Source organism: Rhinopithecus bieti, unplaced genomic scaffold, assembly GCF_001698545.2.
Source record: "Rhinopithecus bieti isolate Rb0 unplaced genomic scaffold, ASM169854v2 scaffold_20175, whole genome shotgun sequence".
Taxonomy (NCBI): Eukaryota; Metazoa; Chordata; class Mammalia; order Primates; family Cercopithecidae; genus Rhinopithecus; species Rhinopithecus bieti.
Window position 1 is genome coordinate 1,656,408 of NW_016809984.1, and position 20,308 is coordinate 1,676,715.

The 20,308-nt window shown below is 39.3% G+C and overlaps 1 protein-coding gene across 1 annotated transcript in view; it reads left to right on the forward strand.

Moving 5' to 3' along the window:
• The window catches only part of MGAM2 (maltase-glucoamylase 2 (putative)), a 107,540-nt gene that overhangs the window by 21,152 nt on the left and 66,080 nt on the right, over positions 1 to 20,308 (forward strand). The window contains exons 7-15 of the mRNA XM_017891086.1: positions 706 to 877; positions 3,266 to 3,365; positions 4,152 to 4,264; positions 5,273 to 5,398; positions 7,536 to 7,667; positions 7,756 to 7,854; positions 10,798 to 10,911; positions 11,870 to 11,954; positions 14,521 to 14,638. Of these exons, the coding sequence (XP_017746575.1) occupies positions 706 to 877; positions 3,266 to 3,365; positions 4,152 to 4,264; positions 5,273 to 5,398; positions 7,536 to 7,667; positions 7,756 to 7,854; positions 10,798 to 10,911; positions 11,870 to 11,954; positions 14,521 to 14,638 (1,059 nt within the window). The remainder of the gene's footprint in view (positions 1 to 705; positions 878 to 3,265; positions 3,366 to 4,151; positions 4,265 to 5,272; positions 5,399 to 7,535; positions 7,668 to 7,755; positions 7,855 to 10,797; positions 10,912 to 11,869; positions 11,955 to 14,520; positions 14,639 to 20,308) is intronic.

The following is a 20,308-nucleotide window of genomic DNA, read 5'->3' on the forward strand; positions in this document are numbered from 1 at the left end:
AAATATATAGTATATTTAATATATTTATCTATTTGTATAATATAATATATTTATATATACACAGAAATATACTTCTGGCTTACATATGTTGTAAAATAGGGGATTTTATTGTTTTAAATTATTATCATACTGGAATTCAAACTTCATTGTCTATCATTTTAAATTATTATTTACTGTGAATTTTGCTATCAAGCAGTGACCGACCAACAGTTTGAGCTTAATTCACAAACTGTACTGGAGTAAATAGAAGTATTAGTGTCAGTAAAACCAGTATTCACATACTGGTACCGGCAAGTCAACTGTGTTATATATCAGGCAAAATACCTCTCCTCAACAGTATCAGTTTCCTTGACCAAAAAAAGGGACTCAAAATATCCACTTTTGCTAGGGGTAATGAGACGTTGTTTATAAAACACCCAGAGTGGTGGTGCCTGGAATGCAGCAGATGCACATTAAATATGAAGTCAATTCTGCTCTCTTTCCCCAATTGTCCAACCTGAGCTCCTGGCATCCTGCCACTAATGCTGTCTTCCTCTAGAATCAAAGAACCAGAGGTGCCCTAGAAAGGCCTTCAAAGGTAGTGTGAAAATTGATTAACACCTGAAACAACAGAGGTCTAAGTGTATATGGAAAGGAAAGATAGCTTCCTAGCAGAGGAAAGAGTGTTTTTTTGGTGATGCTTGCTCTACTTACCCCATGGCCCAGGTTGGACACGAGCATCGGGCCCCTCCAGTTTGCCCAGCAGTACCTGCAACTGTCTTTCCGACTGCCCAGTGCCAATGTGTATGGGCTGGGAGAACATGTGCACCAGCAGTACCGCCACAACATGACCTGGAAGACCTGGCCCATCTTCACCCGGGATGCCACCCCCACCAAGGTGATGCCTTTCCTCCTCAGTATCGCCTACAGTAAGGGATACCCTCCTTCCTTTCCTAAAAGTAGCCTGCGGGAATACATCTATCTTACTTCGCTCATTTTAGATGTGTTAGTGTTAAGGAATATTTGTTCTTGAGACCTATAAATTCAGGAATATAGCAATATTAGAAATAAAAAAATAAATTAGAAATTTGCTAGCAAATTTGAAATGTAGCATTTTTTTAAACAAATTTCACTTTTAATGGGAAATATAATTTCATGATTATATTAGAACCTAGTATACTTCTGCCAAATTACTGTATCTTGGTTTAATAACTGAGGAAAGGAGGGCTTCAGTAGGAGCCATGCTCAGTAGAACTCAGTGGACTAAAAATGTCTCTTGACAGCTTTCATACTGTTCTAGGTGTTTGCTGGTGAACGCATGTTTCAGAGATATCAGCGTTGGCATCACCTGGGAGGTTGTTAGAAATGCAGAATCTCAGGCCATAGCCCAGACCCACTGGATCCAAATCTGCATTTTTACAAGATCCCCTGGTGACTCACATTCATATTAAAGTGGGAGAAGGACCTGCTCTAGATTAGTGTCTCTCAGCTTATCTGGAGTGAAGGACTAGTTTCTTTAAAAAAAAAAAAAAAAAAAAAAATCCAGCATGGGCAATACTTTTGTAAAATACAATTAAAATATATTACTGAAAAAATGAAATAAAAAATCCAAAGACATACCAAAAAAGCCTAAATTTTCAGTTGAACAGACATAAAATATTACCCTTTTCAATTGCTGTGAAAGAATTTCTAACCTTTGACTTTTGGTTTTTGTGCTTGTCTTGTGGCTGACTGATAACAAAGGATTTGAGGAGGTATTGTTCCATGGACAACGCTTTGAGTCATGTAGGTTTGTAGAGCATGTCTTGAAGCCTCCATTGTGCTGATGATATTTCTTGGATCTGTGCAAGAGCCGCAAGCTGAAGTATGGTGCAAGGGAGACAGAGAGCTGACACTTTGCAATTCATATTTGGCAGGAGATGAACAGAGCAAGTAGCACATTAACCTGTAGCCTAGCTACCAGCATCTGCTACAATGGAGGGAGTGACCTTGCAGAGCAGAGCAAAGACAAAAAAGCAATGGCCAACCCATGTAATAAATGTTTGGTCAAGGACCCTGGCAAATATTGAAAACTATGAATCGTACTACGTTTGGCTTTCTATAGCTGACATTTCTAAATTGTATAATCACAAATTAGATGTAATGCCTTCCACCCTTCCTGTTTTTCTTCCTTTCTTTTTTCTTTCCTTTCTCTCCTGCTTTTTTCTTTCTTCAAAATGTATTTTAAAAATTTTGTCTGTATGCTATCCAAGTGTGATGCCATTAGTTTTCCTGGCTATAATTTTACATCTAGTTGAGGCTTCTTGGTCTTCCCAATTTTGCAAATTATGTTGATTCTTTTTTTCCCCCTCTCCTGGTATTTACCATTATCAGTATTATTGCCTTATGCTGTGGCTAAGATGATGATACTGTCACACAGGGAGCTTGTAAAACATTCTCCGTATTCTGATCTCAACTTCTTTTATTCTTAAGGCACTTAGAGTTATATATGCACACACACACACACACATTATCTCTTCTTATATCAGTGCTCATCACAGCTTTGTCACAAATTTAAATATTTTTTCTTTCTCTTTTTATTAGTTTTAAGCTTTTTTTCCACTTAAGTATTATATGTTAACTACAGAAACATTAGAAAATACAACTAGGCATAAAAACTTCAAAATTACTCATAATACCATCACTTTCTGCTAATATTTTGGTATACATCATAGCAAATATGTTTATAAAATAACTTGATTGAGTTATAATGTATAGGCCATAAAATTCATCTGTTTTAAGTGTGCAATTCAACGACTTCGCGCACATATACTGAGTTCTGCAAGCATCGTCATTATCCAGTTCTATAACTTTGGCATCACTGCAGTAGGATCCCTTCCGCCCTTTGAGACTAAAACTCCAGAGCTTGCTTCAGCCCTAGCCAAATACTAACCTACTTTCTGTCCCTATAGATTTGACTTTTCTAGATATTTCATATCAATGCAATCATACAATATATAGTTGTGTCTGTTTCTTTCCCTTAGCATAACACTTTCAAGGTTTATTTATGTTGTAGTGTGTGTGATTATTTTATTATTGTTGAATGGAATTCTATTGTATAGATATACCGTATTCTGTTATTCATTCTCCAGTTGATAATAGCATTTCAATACCTTTTTGATACAACGTTATACTACATGAAGTATTGAGCAAGTATATGTTATAGATGGCTTTTGAATTTATTTTAGGGTGAATGAAAACTTTCTTAACACATAACACTATTACTTTTCTTCCGTTTTGCTGACAGGGCATGATTAATCTGTATGGAGCTCATACATTCTTCTTGTGCCTTGAAGACACCAGTGGCTCCTCTTTTGGAGTTTTTCTGATGAACAGTAATGCCATGGGTAGGAAGCATCTTTTTATCTTCTGTAGACAGGAATATGTTTTAGGATTCTGCTTTTATAAAAACTTACTTTTATGGTGAGATCACTGTTGAACAGAAAGAATTTTGAACCTACAATACTTTTGTTGAAACTGGAACCTGAAAGTAGGTTAACCTGTCTACAAATCCAGGTCATACTTGACCTTATTTTCATTGAAAACCACTGCAGGGGTCTTCTTTGATATAATGTTTCCCCTTATAGTCCATAGAAAATAGGATCCACTGATAGACGCATTCCAAAAATACCTGTAGATTTCAACATGTAAATTGTGCTTTCTGCCTGTAGGCAACAAGGTTGTGTTTTGTAGGCTCTTTCTCATAGCCCAGCCACCCTTTCCCCACTCCAAATCTTCCTCCTCCAGCTTCTGGATTAATGGTACTCTAATAAGCATTTTACTTATTTTAAATATTTAGTTGTAGTCAAACTCATCTAATAAAATTTTAAAAGGTTTTTTGGGTGAAGCCACTCACAAAACCCAGAAGCTTGTATTTGTATGTGGCCAGGTTAAAATAAAATTTGTTCTTCTTTCTGTTAAAAAAAAAAAAAAACTCGAGTCTTCATTGGTGTCTTACACATTAAATATTTTGACAAACTCCAACAACAATCCTCTGATAAAAAGAACAGTGTGATTTTCATCCCTTTCAAAATGAGACTGAGACTCTTTTAGATGGTTCAGCTATTCATACTGCAGAGAAGAGTCTACTTCCAACCATAAGATTCTAATAAATCTCATTACAATTTTTTCAGAGGTTACCCTTCAGCCAGCTCCTGCAATCACTTATCGCACGATTGGAGGCATTCTTGACTTTTATGTATTCCTAGGAAACACTCCAGAACAAGTGGTTCAGCAATACTTGGAGGTGTGTTTTTGCATTTAGATAGTCCTTATTTACTGCTATTATCTCATATACTCATTATAAATTAATAAAAGGTATTAGTAAACTGTATGGATTATAAATGCTGGGATAGTCTTTCATCTATTGTTTATTTATTTTGATGACCTTTATTGGGTGCTTTGTGCATTCAAAAGGACACTGCAAGGCTTGAGAAATGCAAAATAAGTCAGACACCATCCTGCTTTCAAGTAACTCATGGTCCATTCATGTGTCCCACGAATCAGCAAAGCTTATTTATTCAATAAGTTAAAATTCAGTGAAAAGGAACTACCTGAATAAACTTTGCTAGCTATTCATATTTGACTCAAATTATAGAAAAGGAAGAAACTTGAGGTTGGACACAGTGGCTAACGTCTGTAATTCCAGCACTTTGGGAGGCCAATGCATGCAAATCGCTTGAGGTCAGGAGGGCAAGACCAGCCTGGCCAACCTGGCGGAGCCCTGTCTCTACTAAAAAATACAAAAATTAGCTGGGCATGGTGGCGTGTGTCTGTAATTTCACTCCTAATCTCATCAGTTCTTATTCCTTTACCCTTTGCACACACCACTATCTGAAATTATATTAGACATTTATTTATTTCCTCTAAGCTCTGTGAGGGCAGGAGCTATGTTTGTTCGGTGCTACCATATTCCAAGTGCCCATCTTAGCCCTTGCCACACTGTGAACAAATACTCAGAAAAACACTTATAGAATAATGAATGTCACTGGTTTCCCCCCAAGGTGACACTATTATTGAAACATTTTCTGCAAATTTTATTAGTGTCTGATGTTGGGAATACATTTATGTACTTAGTAAAGAAGGATGTGATTGTGGGATTTCACAGATTATTCTAGCAGATTACGCTCAGCTCTGATGTTTTCGGCTCTGGGAACTTCACAGAAAATGAAATGGGGCTAATGCCTCCAGTGTTAGGCATGGGGCTACAGTGTTTATGCTAAAAATCTACACACTTACTTGCTTATCTTTTCAGCTTGTTGGACGGCCATTCTTGCCTCCCTATTGGAGTCTTGGGTTCCAGCTTAGTCGCAGGGATTATGGTGGCATCAATGAATTGAAAGAAGTTGTAAGCCGAAATCGTTTAGCTGAGATACCATATGTAAGTTGAAACTTCTGTTACCATGCATTTGACACCAATTCCCATTTTTATTTTTTGCATTAAATTCAATTTGTTAGGAAAAATGTAGATAAATCAATAGATTGATAGGCACACTTGCTGGCAGAAATTTGCATGTTAAGTTATGTATCTGAGCATGAAAAGTATACTGTTAATGAAGTCAGATAGATATGGCTTTGAATTTTGGCTTTACCTCTTCCTAGCTCTGTGCAATGTTGCGCTACTTAATTAACATCTCTGAGTCTTAGTTTCCACCTTTAGAGAATGAGAATGTAAGACTTGCTTTGGTGGGCTGGTAGTAAGGAATGCCTTACACTGTGCATGTAAAGCATCTAGCACAGAAGGTGAACATCATCAAAGTTAGCTGTTACGATATTAGAGAAAGCAACACTGGAGGTGACATGAGTAACAAGAGATGATGATTATAATACTTACTATAAATGAGTTTCTCACGGTGACCTCGTATACTCCTCCCAGATCTGACAAACTCTAATTTTGAAGCTTCATAGTTGCATCAGTATTTATGATGTTCCATGTCCACCAGTAAGTCAAGATAATTATTAAGTGTGTAATATTTGATCATCTTCTCCAGGAGATGCATAACATGTGGCTAATGAATTTATCAAAACAACTTATTTGGGGTAGCTCTTTGGGATTTTGAAACTTTGATGTAAAAATATAGTGTTGGCCCAGTGTGGTGGCTCACACTTGTAATCTCAGCACTTTGGGAGGCCAAGGTGGGTTGATCACTTGAGGTCAGGATTTCGAGACCAGCCTGGTCAACATGGTGACACCCTGTCTCTATTAAAAATACAAAAAAATTACCCAGGTGTGGTGGCATATGCCTGTAATCCCAGCTACAAAGCAGGCTGAGGCAGGAGAATCACTTGAGCCTAGAGGCAGAGGTTGTAGTGAGCTGAGATCGTGCCACTGCACTCCAGCCTGGGTAACAGAGTGAGGCTCTGTCTAAACAAAAAAAAAAAAAAAAAAGAAAAAAATGGAATAGAATGTTAACATCTGAAGGAAGACCGAACACGTGGAAATGGCTTTGGCCTGCCTTCAGGGTTCTTCAATCCTCTCTCAGAGTAGTGATGAGGGCAGGCAGGGGATCAATTTTCCTGTAAAAAAAACAGATGGTCAACGTGTTTTAGTGTCAAAGGGAAATTGATTGTGTTTAATTTTACTTCTCTCATATCTACTATCTGCAAACATCCAATTCGAGGAAGAATTTTCTTCCACAAATAGACTCTTTCCCTGTATGTGTTTGTGGAGGACACCTGGGTCCTAAATGACTGCCTAGTATTAGAATAGTTGATGCCACTTTGGGCAACAGACTACAAGCCACATTTTTCTTCAGGCCTGTAAGGTCGAGACTCCTACTGTATGATACTTGAGGAACACTTAGAAGAACACTTCCTTTGTCTTTGAGGAAAGTGGCAGATTGGGGGAAAAAAGAGCATCTGAAGCCAAAGAGCCTGTCCCCAAAGCTCTCATCAGCCACCCCACCTCCCAGGGCATGTACTTTGGGAAATGTCACTGAACTCCCTGACATTTCAATTTGCTCACTAAGAATAACACCTGCTCCCCATAGGCTGGTATGCAAACACAAGGAAAAATGTGTGCTTGAGAGTTTAGCTGAGTAAGGCTTTATCTTTTCATCATTGATCTTTGTTAATCATTACTCTAGCACTTTCATAGGGCAAAAGATCATTTTCTCCCCATATGATATATTCTGGCTTGATGCTTGGGTTAAGTTAGTACATGGTTATAACATTAATAATATAATTCATTCAAACAGTCATTTAAAGAGCATCTGTTTTATGTGAAGCATCCAAGCTCTCAAGTTGCAGAGATGAACAAGATGCAATTCCTGCTCTTAAGTCCCTCCCAATACCTTATGACATGCACCTGTCAGGACAAGGAGGTAAAATTGCAACCAAACAGCAATCATGTCTTTCAAAGACGGCTTATTTACTCCTAAGAAGTAGCCAAGCCCTGGAAGTTCCAGAATCAGTAGGAAATGTGGTTTCATTTTCAATGGTTAGGAACCAGAGCTGTAATACTTTCCATCAGCACAGTACTGTTTCCTAGGTTCTGACTGGCCAGAGCTCTCTTTCAGGACGTCCAATACTCTGACATAGACTACATGGATGGAAAGAAGGATTTCACTGTTGATGAAGTCGCTTACTCTGGTCTCCCAGATTTTGTCAAGGAATTACATGAAAATGGACAGAAATATGTTATTATTATGGTATGTTCAAACACTTGTTACCTTATTTTTTCTTTCACAGTGTAAAACAATTTATAAAAATAATATTTGTATCATATTTCTTTATTAGAATCCTGGCATCTCCAAAAACTCTAACTACGAGCCCTATAATAATGGAAGCCTAAAGAGAGTGTGGATCTTGGGGAACAATGGTTTTGCTGTTGGGGAGGTAATTTCTTAAGAAAATCAAAGTAAATTATGATTGTTTTGGGGAGTTTGTACTTTTGGTACGAAGATGGGTGAAAGGCAAGTTACAATATTGTTACTGTTTTCATGGCTTTAGAGGTTTCTTTTATTACTATTTTAAACCAGTGGATATAATAATAGAATGATTAAAAATCTGAAGCATTTAAAAAGCCAGCCTTGATCCTCTAATGCCATAGATAATTGAGAAGCAATATGTAATTAGAAGAAAAATCAGTTCCTAAAGCCCTCCCACCTCCAAATTTCTCTTTCCCAAGACAATAAATTGAACTACAAAAATATAGCAAGTGCTCATAGATTAATGTGGAACGGATCTCAGCTAATATATTTTATTTTTTTAATTTTTTAATTTTAATTTTTTTTTTTGAGATGGAGTTTCACTTTTGTCACCCTGGCTGGAGTGCAATGGCGTGATCTTGACTCACTGCAACCTCCAACTCCTGGGTTCAAGCAATTCTCCTACCTCGGCCTCCTGTGTAGCTGAGATTACAGGCACATGCCACCAGGCCCGACTAACTTTTGTATTTTTAGTAGAGACGGGGTTTCTCCATGTTGGCCAGGTTGATCTTGAACTCCTGACCTCGGGTGATTCGCCTGCCTCAGCCTCCCAAAGTGCTGGGATGACAGGTGTGAGCCACCGTGCCCGGCCTATGTTTTAAATTTACACAAGACTTATAGATAGAGCACAGTTTAGATTCTAAGGTAGCAGACTCAGGCATTGGAATAGGCTGAGCTGGGGCCTATATTCAGGACAACAAAATTTCTGAGAGTACTTTAAATCAAATCACATAGGCAATTTCAATTATATGTAGGGTCAGCCCTAGATGATTGGATTCTGTAAGATTTACTCAAATTGGTGCTTCATCTAGAGAGTTCAGGTGACTGCAGAACTTGTTGCTCCTGAGTAGTTTATTTTGCAGAACTGTCTTTTCAGGATTATGGATGATCCCTTACCAAACTCTGCTTACTTAGTTCCTTTCATTGACTCTTTCGATGCTTAATTCTATTTACTTTTTTTTTCGTTGATTCTAACTTTTCATAAAGCAGTAGGAAAGTTTTCTTCCTTCTGCACAAGTCTTTGCTTTCACGGATTCGTTAGAAGCTAATTTCTAAAATATTAGATAAGCCCATATTTATATACTGCATTTAGAGTCCATAGTCAAATAAAAATTATTTTCCTCACCTAAAATTTTATCCACACGTACGAGTCATTTCAATAGTACTCGTGTTTGAGTGATATATAATTAAGAATTTGCATATAATTACAAAGAATGAATTAGATGGTTGACTTCATTGACCAATAAATGGCGTGAATCATTTAATCTAAGATGTTGGCAGAGATAGCAGTAGTGGAGGTGCACAGTGGTGTGTGTTTTTTGTTTTGTTTTCTTTTTTTTTTTTTGAGATGGAGTATTGCTCTGTCGCCCAGGCTGGAGTACAGTGGCACGATCTCAGCTCACTGCAACCTCTGCCTCCCAGGTTCAAGCGATTCTCCTGCCTTAGCCTCCCAGGTAGCTGGAATTACAGGTGCCTGCCCCTGTGCCTGGCTGATTTTTGTGTTTTTAGTAGAGACAGAATTTCACCATCTTGGCCAGACTGGTCTTGAACTCCTGACCTCATGATCCACCCGCCTCGGCCTCCCAAAGTGTTGGGGTTACAGGCGTGAGCCACCGTGCCTGGCCAGTGGTTTGTTTTAAATGCACTTGGTTGAATCAAATTTGCTGGCCTGCTCTAGGTTGAATGTTGCTGTAGGTGACTGTTTTGTGACACCACCTGTTTCCTGGGGGGCAAAGTTACATCTAATGGTTAGTTGGTGCCCATCACCTAAGACAAAGAGCCAGGAGCTCAGTCCATTTCCTGTGGGTACTTCAACCTCCCATCTTGAGCTTTGAGAATTATCCACATTTTAAAATATGTATTCATTATGTTCCCAGAGTGTAAAGTTGTTCCTAAATTACAATCTATAAGTGTATGGGGAAAATGAACAAAATTTTTTCACAAAAACTGGTGTCCTTTTAATTCCAAATTTTCAAAAATTTGGCTATGGTTATATCTTTGTTGTGGAAAATCTTTAAAGCTATTGTTTGATAGGCATAGACAGAAAAGGGAGGTAGAATTAAAAAAGTGACCTCAGTAAGAAGTGCAAACTTCATTCAACCATTTATAAAACAGTGTTTGTATGCCGAAAATATCAACACGTTATTTATAATCATAATTATTCAAAGTAGACTTTATGTGACCTTTAATTAAGAACACCTGGAAAAGCTCATTCTCTTGAAAATATTCTATAGACTTTCTAGTTTTTTTTTTTTTTTTTTTTGAGACGGAGTCTTGCTCCAGGCTGGAGTGCAGTGGCCGGCTCTCAGCTCACTGCAAGCTCCGCCTCCCGGGTTCACACCATTCTCCTGTCTCAGCCTCCCGAGTAGCTGGGACTACAGGCGCCCGCCTCATCGCCCGGCTAGTTTTTGTATTTTTTAGTAGAGACGGGGTTTCACCGTATTAGCCAGGATGGTCTCGATCTCCTGACCTCATGATCCTACCGTCTCGGCCTCCCAAAGTGCTGGGATTACAGGCTTGAGCCACCGCGCCCGGCGGACTTTCTAGTATTTTAAACAGTTTGTCTCCCAACTGGCCTGACGTAATGAAATTGTACTTTTCAAATTTTCTTTTTGCACAGAAAAGGACTTATGGTGGCTTTTCATCGATTTACTCAGTTGCTTTTCCTTTTCTTGTTTCTTCCTCTTGTTCCTTGCATGCATTTTATTGTTTGGTTTCTGTTGGGGGAGTCACACATTTTATTTCTAAAATGACAAGCAATATGAGGCTCCGAATAGAAGAAATCATTGTCTGTAAAAATGAAAAACCTTCAACCAAGCTGATTGCCGCTGCCTTCCTCTTTGTGTCCTAGGGATATCCAGGACCGGCAGTCTTTCCCGATTACACCAATCCAGTATGCACTGAGTGGTGGATAGATCAGGTTGCTAAATTTCATGATCATCTGGAGTTTGATGGAGTGTGGATTGTAAGTTATTATTGCAGACTCAAATTTCCTTTGGAAACAGATATGCCAAATTTTCAGATGAGTTTTGACCTTGATGTGTAGTAAAAAATAGTTTGCTTTACATAGTAGTATTAAAAATTATTTTACTTAATGCTGAGTCTATATCCAGTGAATTAGGCTCCTAAGAGCCTTAGGTTCTTACCTTGCATCTTTCATCAACTGGTTATTTCATTTTGATAAAGTTTTTGCTTTCTCCGTTAACTGGTTGTCAGTTTTAAAATACTGTTTTATTAAAATGGTATTGTAATTGCTACTATTTGTAGCATTCATTCATAAAAATTTAAATTAATCATTAGATAATAATGTAATGAGGGTCTATATTTTTGTGGGAGAACAATAGGAATTTCTTCAACCAATGTTCTCTGAGTGCCAATGTGCAAGGCATTGGAGCAGTCATTTTCAGCAGCACTCTGATGACTAAGATATGAATGATTAAAAAAAATTTGTTTGTTACCAAGATTAGATATACTTATTTTTAATTCCTGTAAGAAAATAGATTTGATCTTAATTATATTCTCTTATTGTTCTTCATTCAGAGGAATAAAGGATAGGGACAGTTATACAATAGAAATGTTAGTTTATCTTTGGTTCTTAACAATAACAATAAAATCTTTACAATTTGTAGGCAGGGATCAACCTTTGAAACAGTATTTCTGAATTAGCTGATTGAAATCAATTGATAAAAGGCAACAATGTCATTTAGAAGTGGAACATACCTTACAAATATATAACCTAATCCAATGACTCAATTTTATAAAAGATGAAACAAAGGGTAAGAAAAGTTAGGGAGATTACTTAAAATCCAAAAAGCAGTTAATAAGGGACCCAGATATCCTGGCTCCTAGTTCAGTAAGCATTTCTCAACAGCTAAATGTAGCTCAGTTGCATTTGACACTTGGTGTGTTTTGTGTCTTTGAAGGAAATGAATGAAGTTTCTAGCTTACTCCAAGCTTCTAATGACCAGTGTGAATCCAACGACTTGAACTTTCCTCCTTTTCTTCCTAGTAAGTTTTCACCTGTTTGCTGTGACGTAGGAATAAGCCATGTTTAAAACACCCTCAGTAATTACACTCAGTATGGTCAGGAGTAATTTCACTTCCCAGTCCAAGGGGTCTCCTAAACATCTGAACACTCCTCTACCGAAGTCTCTGCAGCAGTGTTGGGTCTCTGATGACCCTTCTGCTGTCATAACGCCAGGGCAAGCGTGTGACAAAGTCTGAGTCTACCTGCCTCCCCTGGTTGCCGTTCCAATCTAGAGTTCAAAATGCTTTCATCCTGTTCATTGCCCCCAAATCCCTCAGGTGTCAATTTTAACATCTATGAGAATTTCAGGACACTTTAGGATACAAACTACCTTAAATTGAAGCAAACCTGTAATCTTCTTAACTGTTTTCTTTATTCTTTCCTTCCTTCTTTGCTCCTTACCCTCCCTTCCTTCTTCCCTTTTTCTTTTTTCCCTCCCTCCCTCCCTCCCTCTTTCTCTGATCATTAACAACAGTTTAAAGCATCAGTGGTGCCTTCAAGGTCCTATTTATAGGTGCCATTTCTAGTCAAGGTCAATTTTCCAGTTTCTGATTCTGAAAGAATATGTGTGGAGGTGGTGGGTGGCGGTGGCAGTGTAGAATAGACTATGCTCTGGCGACAAATAAACCCCAGTATCTCAGTGGATTAACACAATGATCGTTTACTTTTTGCTCACCTCACAGTCGTCTGTTTTTTGCTCACATCATACTCTGGTGAGGGATGGGTAACTTGAATCCAAGTGGTGACACAGATCTATGTCTGGTTCTTCCATCTCCTCAGAGACCTTTGTTTCTGGCTTCCTGGGTGAGGGAGGCAGAGGGTGGAGAAGATTTTAAGGGCAGGCCTAGAAGGGAGGTGTACCCAATTTGCCCAAATTTCTTTGCCGGAATCTGGTCACGTAGCCTCAGCCTAACCTCAAGGGAAGGTATAATCTTCTTATATTTCCAGGAAGAGAACGCTGGCATGTTGGCCACCTGAGCAGTCAGTGTATTCTGATTTGCCCACTTTACTTATACCCCTGAGACCAAGGTACAGCTGTTTCTTTAACTCCTTTTGGTCACTTAAGGAGTAAATAATTTTTTGGAGGAAGTCTTGACCTCTTGCAAAATCTACTATTTGCTTTTTCGACTTCCTCTTTGTTCTTCTCTGCTCTGTCTGTATTCCCCCATTTTTTTCCACTCTGGATTAGTTTATCATGTTTTATTTTTTCTTAATCTCTCAATCCTCTTTTTGGCCAAAACTAACTTTTGTTTTTGATTTTTTTTCCCCTACAGAAAACCTCAATCCTATCACTTTCTGCTTGCTTCTGGTGGGGACCCCACTTGCTACCCTCAGCATTTTGTCTACTCACATATGACCGGCAACTTTTGCTCACAGCCAGGCAGCTCCTCCCATTTCCAGGATTGCATAGTGCACATTAATTAGCAAGAGAAAGAGCATTGAAGTGGTTGTGAATCTCATGCCACACACCAAGCTGTGCAAGAAATAGAATTTTCTTCCCATCTTACATTTCTACCTAATTTCCAACTCCAAACCTTGCTTCTGTTATACTGGATAGGAAAAACTCAACCTCAATCTTTACTGGTCCCACCACTTTCTGGAATTGTGCCTCACACTCAGGTCCTAGGTATGGGCAAGACTTGGTGAAGGAAGGTAGATATGGCCCCAGTGAAGAGTTCACAAGGAGAGGAAGTGGCAGAGAAGATTGGCCATTTTAGGCTTGAGGAAGGGAAAATGCAAACAATAAGAATTCTCAGAGGCAGGATTTGAGTACTTACACATCAAACTATCAGACTACACAAATGTCACATCTTATTTTTCTTTTCTTTTCTTTTTGGAGATGTAGTCTCACTCTGTCTCCCAGTCTAGAGCGCAGTGGTGCGATCTCGGCTCACTGCCACTTCCGCCTCCTGGGCTCAAGCAATTCTTCTGCCTCAGCCTCCCAAGTAGCTGGGACTACAGGCGCCCGCCACCATGCCCGGCTAATTTTTGTAATTTTAGTAGAGACAGGGATTCACCATATTGGTCACGCTGGTCTCGAGCTCTTGACCTCAGGTGATCCACCCACCTCGGCCTCCCAAAGTGCTGGGATTACAGGCGTGAACCACCATGCCCGGCCCCTATTTTTCTTCTAAGTGTGACTGTATTATAAAAAAGAAAAAGTTCCATTTCTCTGCCTTCATACCTATACATTGTACACTCAATTTCTCTTGATTAAATATGTGTAGATAAACATTATATGCTTTATACTTAGGCTCACATCCACTGTTTTTACTCTGAGCACGTTTCTCAGTTGCCTCCCCTCACCAGGATTCTTTGTGAGCTCGAGGGAATGCAGATTAATTTTAATAATTCATCTCCTTGGAGGGCTCAATGTGAGCCCCAGGCAGGACATAGCATTTAGGATAGAATATAAAATCTGGAATGGATTTGGTCAGGTGGAGATTGGTGGGGAACGAACTGTAATCAGGAAGAAAATACTTGGGCTGCTATTTTGTTAAAGATGGTTAATGAGGAAGTGCCTCACTAACGAGTATTTTCCTCCAGGAGTTCTGGATCACTTACTTTTTGCAAGAACTCTCTGCATGGACACGGAGTTTTATGGAGGCCTTCACTATGACATCCACAGCTTGTATGGCCACTCCATGGCAAGAACCACAAACTTGTAAGGACTTGATTTTCACCCTAATTCTAGATATGTGGAGGTGGGAGGTGGAGGTGGAGGGTTTTTCTTCTGTTCTATAAGTAACATATTGTTCAAATAATTTTTGCATTTATAGAAACAGAAAACTCTGTTCTTAGAGAGTATTTAAGAGTTCCTCTCAAGAACCAAGTTCCTTGGTTTCTGTACAGGATTATTTTTGATTGGCTTATGGCTAAGGAGCTTATTTCAAGGATACTAGCAGGCAATACTATGTAAGGCATTTAGAGTCCTCAGCTAGAAGTCAGCTCTTGCTTGGATCCTTTTACTGAATGCACTAGGATTGCTTGATTTTAGCAAATAAATATACAGGACACCAAATTAAATTTATGTGGGACATTCTCATACTAACAATTATTCACTGTTTACTTGGAATTTGAATTTACCTGTATTTCCTTTATTTATCTGGAAATGCTACACAATAACCTTCTATTTCCTTCCCAATGTCCTGCTTGTCTACCTCGTAATCCTCCCTTCTACCCCAAGACACACATACACACGTGCACACACTATCACCATCACCACTGCCATCATTACCTAACACCATCACCATTATCATAACCACTACCATTACCATCACCACCACCATCACTACCACTACTATCACCACCACCACCACCACAGTTATCACCACCATCCCCCACTACCACCACAATCACTACCACCATCACCACCACCCACCATGACCACCATTCACCATCACCATCATAACCAGCACCACTATCAGTGCCATCACCACCACCACCATCCCTACACTACCATCACCATCATCACTATCCCCATCACCACCATGACTATCACCATCACCATTACTGCTGTTGCCACCACCACCCATTATGAAAGTCTACCAAGGAGACAGATGTGTTCTTCAAACCATTACATCCTTTATATCTTGTCATGTAGATTGTTTACTTGTGACTTTGTAAACTGAGAAATAGCTCCTCTTCTCACTGTGCAGTTTCTTCTGTGGAAGACAGTACAATACAATCATTATACCTAAGACAGCAAGAAAATTTGGGGCCAGGCTTAAGATTTTAATTTGAATTTGCAGCACAGATGGGGAAACTAAAGTGTTAGAAGAGCTGCTGTGGATCCTCCAGTGGCTTAGGAAAGAGCATCTTTGTCTTTCTCGGCTTCTCTCCTCCTGTTTTGGTGTTTCTAGAGCACTATTGTGCTCTAGAAGACAGGGAGACTTTGATGGGCTTATGGGACCTGTTTCAGTCCTTTTCTTACTTGACTTCTCTTTCTCTGTGGTACTCAAGGCCATAACCACTCCTTTAAACTCAGCTCCTTCAGTCCTTAAGATACTGCGCTGCTGGCTGGGTGTGGTGGCTCACGTCTGTAATCCCAACACTTTGGGAGGCTGTGGTGGGCAGATCACCTGAGATTAGGAGTTTGAGACCAGCCTGGCCAACATAGTGAAACCTTGTCTCTACTAAAAATGCAAAAATTAGTCGGGTGTGGTGTTGGGTGCCTGTAATCCCAGCTATTTTGGAGGCTGAGGCAGGAGGATCATATGAACCTGGGAAGCAGAGGTTGCAGTGAGCCGAGATCACACCATTGCACTCCAGCCTGGGCAACAAGAGTGAAACTCCGTCTCAAAAAAAAAAAAAAAAAAAAGATACTGCTCTTCCTAGTGCCTCTGCTCTTTCCAGCTGTTCCCTCTCATCTGTGTGCCTGGATCTTTTCCATCAGCTCTTTCACCGTTGATGATTCTTAGGAGTCCATCCTCTGGCCTCTTCTCTTTACAGTTTATGCCAACACATAGGTAATGTATTTCTTTTCATGGTTTTCACTGTAATTAATTCTAATGATTTTAAAATCTATAATTCTTCCTGAGGTCTTTCCCCAGTTTTTAGACACAAATATCCAAAACCATCTTCTGATGTTGTCTACTTGGATGTTTTGTAGAACCTCAAACACCATTCACCTTGCTCTGTTACCTGTTTTCACCTAATATTCCCACTGTAGCTGATCATTTTCGAAACTGTTAAATTCTTTTTTTTTTAGAGACAGAGTTTCACTTTTGTTGCTCAGGCTGGAGTGCAGTGGCGTGATCTCAGCTCACCAAAACCTCCGCCTCCCGGGTTCAAGCGATTTTCCTGCCTCAGTCTCTCCAGTAGCTGGATTACAGGCATGCGCCACCACGCCTAGCTAATTTTATAGTTTTTAGTAGAGACAAGATTTCTCCATGTTGGTCAGGCTAGTCTCAAACTCCTGACCTCAGGTGATCCGCCTGCCTCGGCCTCCCAAAGTGCTGGGATTATAGGCATGAGCCACTGCGCCTGGCTGAAACTCTTAAATTCTGTATCTTGGTTGGTAGCAACAACATCCCTATATCCCAGACTCCCAAGTGAGAAGCATGACACCATCCCTTATGCCTTTTGTACCCTCACATGCAATCAGTCCTCGATCCTTGTGATGTTACTTTTGAAACATTTCTGTAACCACCTCCCTTTATCCCCACGAGTACTTCTTAATTAGGTTATCATCATCCCTCACACAAATCATTACACTAGGCCCAGAACTAATCTCCCTGACTTTACGCTTATCTCCCAATAACCTGTCCTCTACCCTTTCTACTTGAAGCATAGTCCAAGGAACAGCTGCATCAGCATCACCAGAAAACATTAGCATCTTGGACCTCAACCCTGAACTTAGGAACCAAAACCTGCATTTTATCAAGATCCCTGGGTGTATTGAATATATGTTAAAATTTAGAAAGCACTACTGTACATTCCTGACAAAGTGACCTTTCTAAAGCACAGTTTGCTCATTTCTCTCCCCAGCGTAAAATTATTTGTGCCTTGCTATTTTTTATACAGTAAAATTCTTAGCATAACCTGTAAGGTACTTTATAATCTAACCCTTTCTTACAATTTTTCTGTCACCTTTGTAGCTTCTTGTTGTTCCCACATCCAAGGGCTGTACATTCTTCCATGCCTTTCATGTGCTATTTGCCCTGCACGAGATGGCCTTCCTGACCCTGTCCATTTTGCAAAATATACTTATCTATAAAACCTCACCTCAGATCTCAATTCTGGAAACTTTCCTGACAGTTCTAGGAAAAGATTATTTCCCATTTTCTGTTCCACATTTGTTCATATTCCAATATGCTTAGTATGCAAAAAACATGGTATCAGTTTTTAGATGCTCATTTTCTCTCTGCTGGACTGTAAGTTTTTTGAAGGCAAAGTCACCCCATATCATTAGCCTTATCAATAATGTGTATACTGAAGACACTTCGTTGGATAAACGGCTGGCCTGAGAGACAGAAGGGCAGGACCCAGCCCCTGATGACTTCGAGGCAGAGACTGGCTCGGTGTTATTTTTCAGCACTATTTTGTCCTCATGACTTTGCATTATGTTAGATTGTCCAGATGAGAGTTCTTGTCCAGAAAATGTGAAAGTTTATATTTTGGTTAAAAAAAAAAAAAGCTCTAGGAAGAAAGACATATATTTCTGATTCATCGTCTTCTTTTTCTTTGTCTTTTCTCTCTTATTCTATTTTTCCTGAGAAATAAACTGGATAAATAAGACTCAGTTTCCTCATCTCTGAAATGAGAGAGTTGGGTTGGTATTCCCATAGTCTTCTGTTCTGATATATTTTTATTCTTAGATGCTTCTATGTAAGAATGAGAAGTGGCAAACAGGGTGAATAGTCAGGGTAAGAAAGAAAGTGTAAGAAAGGGTTGGAGGAGGGGAAGAAAGTTTCAAATTGCTTTGTTGCCAGTGACTCCATGTGGTAAAAGTGCTATAAAATCAAGAATGGGTTGGTTAATATATTCTAATAGTTATGGTTAATAGTTAAAAGGTAATTGTGATTGAACAAATAGTAAGTGTCTTTCTAATTTCTCTGGCCAGGCATAATGGCCTACGCTCCCAGAGAACAGTGGAGATAAGTGGAACTTGGTCTTTGGGCATGAGGCAGAAGTGGGTCAAAAAATGGATAAGATTTTCATTCAATGGGATCTGGATATCAGAAGAACTAAAGTCATTGGTCTGATAAATAATTGGCTCAACCTTAAATGGAAGTATAGTTTGGGGACAGTGGGTCAAGCAGGAATAAAATTACCCCCACCTCTAGGCTGAAAGCCAAAGGAGACTAGATTCTTTCAGTGATCACAACCTGATTAATAAATTGGCCAGACTTGGGGGATAGAAAAAAGAAAACTAAAAGATACAATACAAAAGACAAAGTCCCTGAGTAAGACTGTTCCTTTCAGATGTAAAACAAAACAAAACAAAACAAAACAAAAAAACCCCGGCAGTTATCTAATCTGTTTTACCACAGTAATAGCCTGCTTCTAAATAAACTGTAACCACAGATATCTTCAACCCTGTTTCGGTTTCACTCTCTGTAAGCTGAATGTGTTTCTTTCGTGATTGATGATTGCAGAGTATAATAAACCTGCAGGCAGTAGTAATAAAAGCAAAATGTCAGCCAGTCTACATTAAAGTAGAAGTGGGGATAGGAGTTGATTGAGTCCTCTCCTCCAACCTACTCCTATTTTTGACAGTAAATTGTCAGAATGAAGCACTTTACTTTCTTAAAGCAGTTTTCCATTTCAAAATTTTCTCCCTTTTGCCATTATAAGCCATTCAGTATTTATAGACTCTCCAAACATCCCAGGAAAAGGAAGTGAGGAGGCCTTGGTGACTGTGATCGTGTCTTGAGGAATTGCCTGGTACCTGGTGATAAAGATTTGCAGAGAGAGGTTTTAGGAAAAGATACACTTGTCTCAGACCATGCATTAGAAAGCAGGAAAGAAGAGCTTGCCTGTGAAGAACTAGCAGCAATTGTGGCTCAGGTCTTACTGTCCTCTAATTGTATTATTGTTCAATTGTATAACTCTAATGGAAGATGTGGGCTTTTACCACAGGGGAAAAAACAAAAGAGGAAAGTCATTTCAATAAAATGCCTATTCAAAAGGTGTCCAGAATAAAAGCTAGGCAAACAGCCTACATCCAACCATAGGTTACCCCACTGTATGTTCATCCGTGCCCCTGAAGTAATTACCATTCTGAATGCTGTGCTTTTAATTTCTTTGCTTTCATTTTTTTCTTTTTTTTTTTTTTTTTTTTTTTGTTTTCTGAGATGGAGCCGTGCTCTGTCGCCCAGGCTGGAGTGCAGTGGAAAGATCTCGGCTCACTGCAACCTCTGCCTCTTGGGTTCAAGTGATTCCGCTGCCTCAGCCTTCTGAGTATGAGTCACTGGGGCTACAGGCATACACCACCATGTCCGGCTAACTTCTGTATTTTTAGTAGGGACGGGGTTTCACCATGTTGGCCAGGTTGGTCTTGATCTTCTGACCTCGTGATCCACCCGCCTCAGCCTCCCAAAGTGCTCCCAAAGGCGTGAGCCACTGCCCCAGCCTGCTTTCATTTTTATATCATTTTACATAATATGTAATATTTTATATATAATACAATGAAAATAATATTTTCTATGTTGTTTTTAACTTTATAGAAAGTATCAGATGTGATCTTTTGAGACTTACTCATTTCAATGACTCTTATTTTGCATAGATTAAAATTTGCTAACATTGAGAATTGCTAAGAATAAGTCTGAAGTTTCAGAGGAACCCAGGGATAAGTTCTGAAGTTTCAGAGGTGTACCAGCTGGTGCATGAA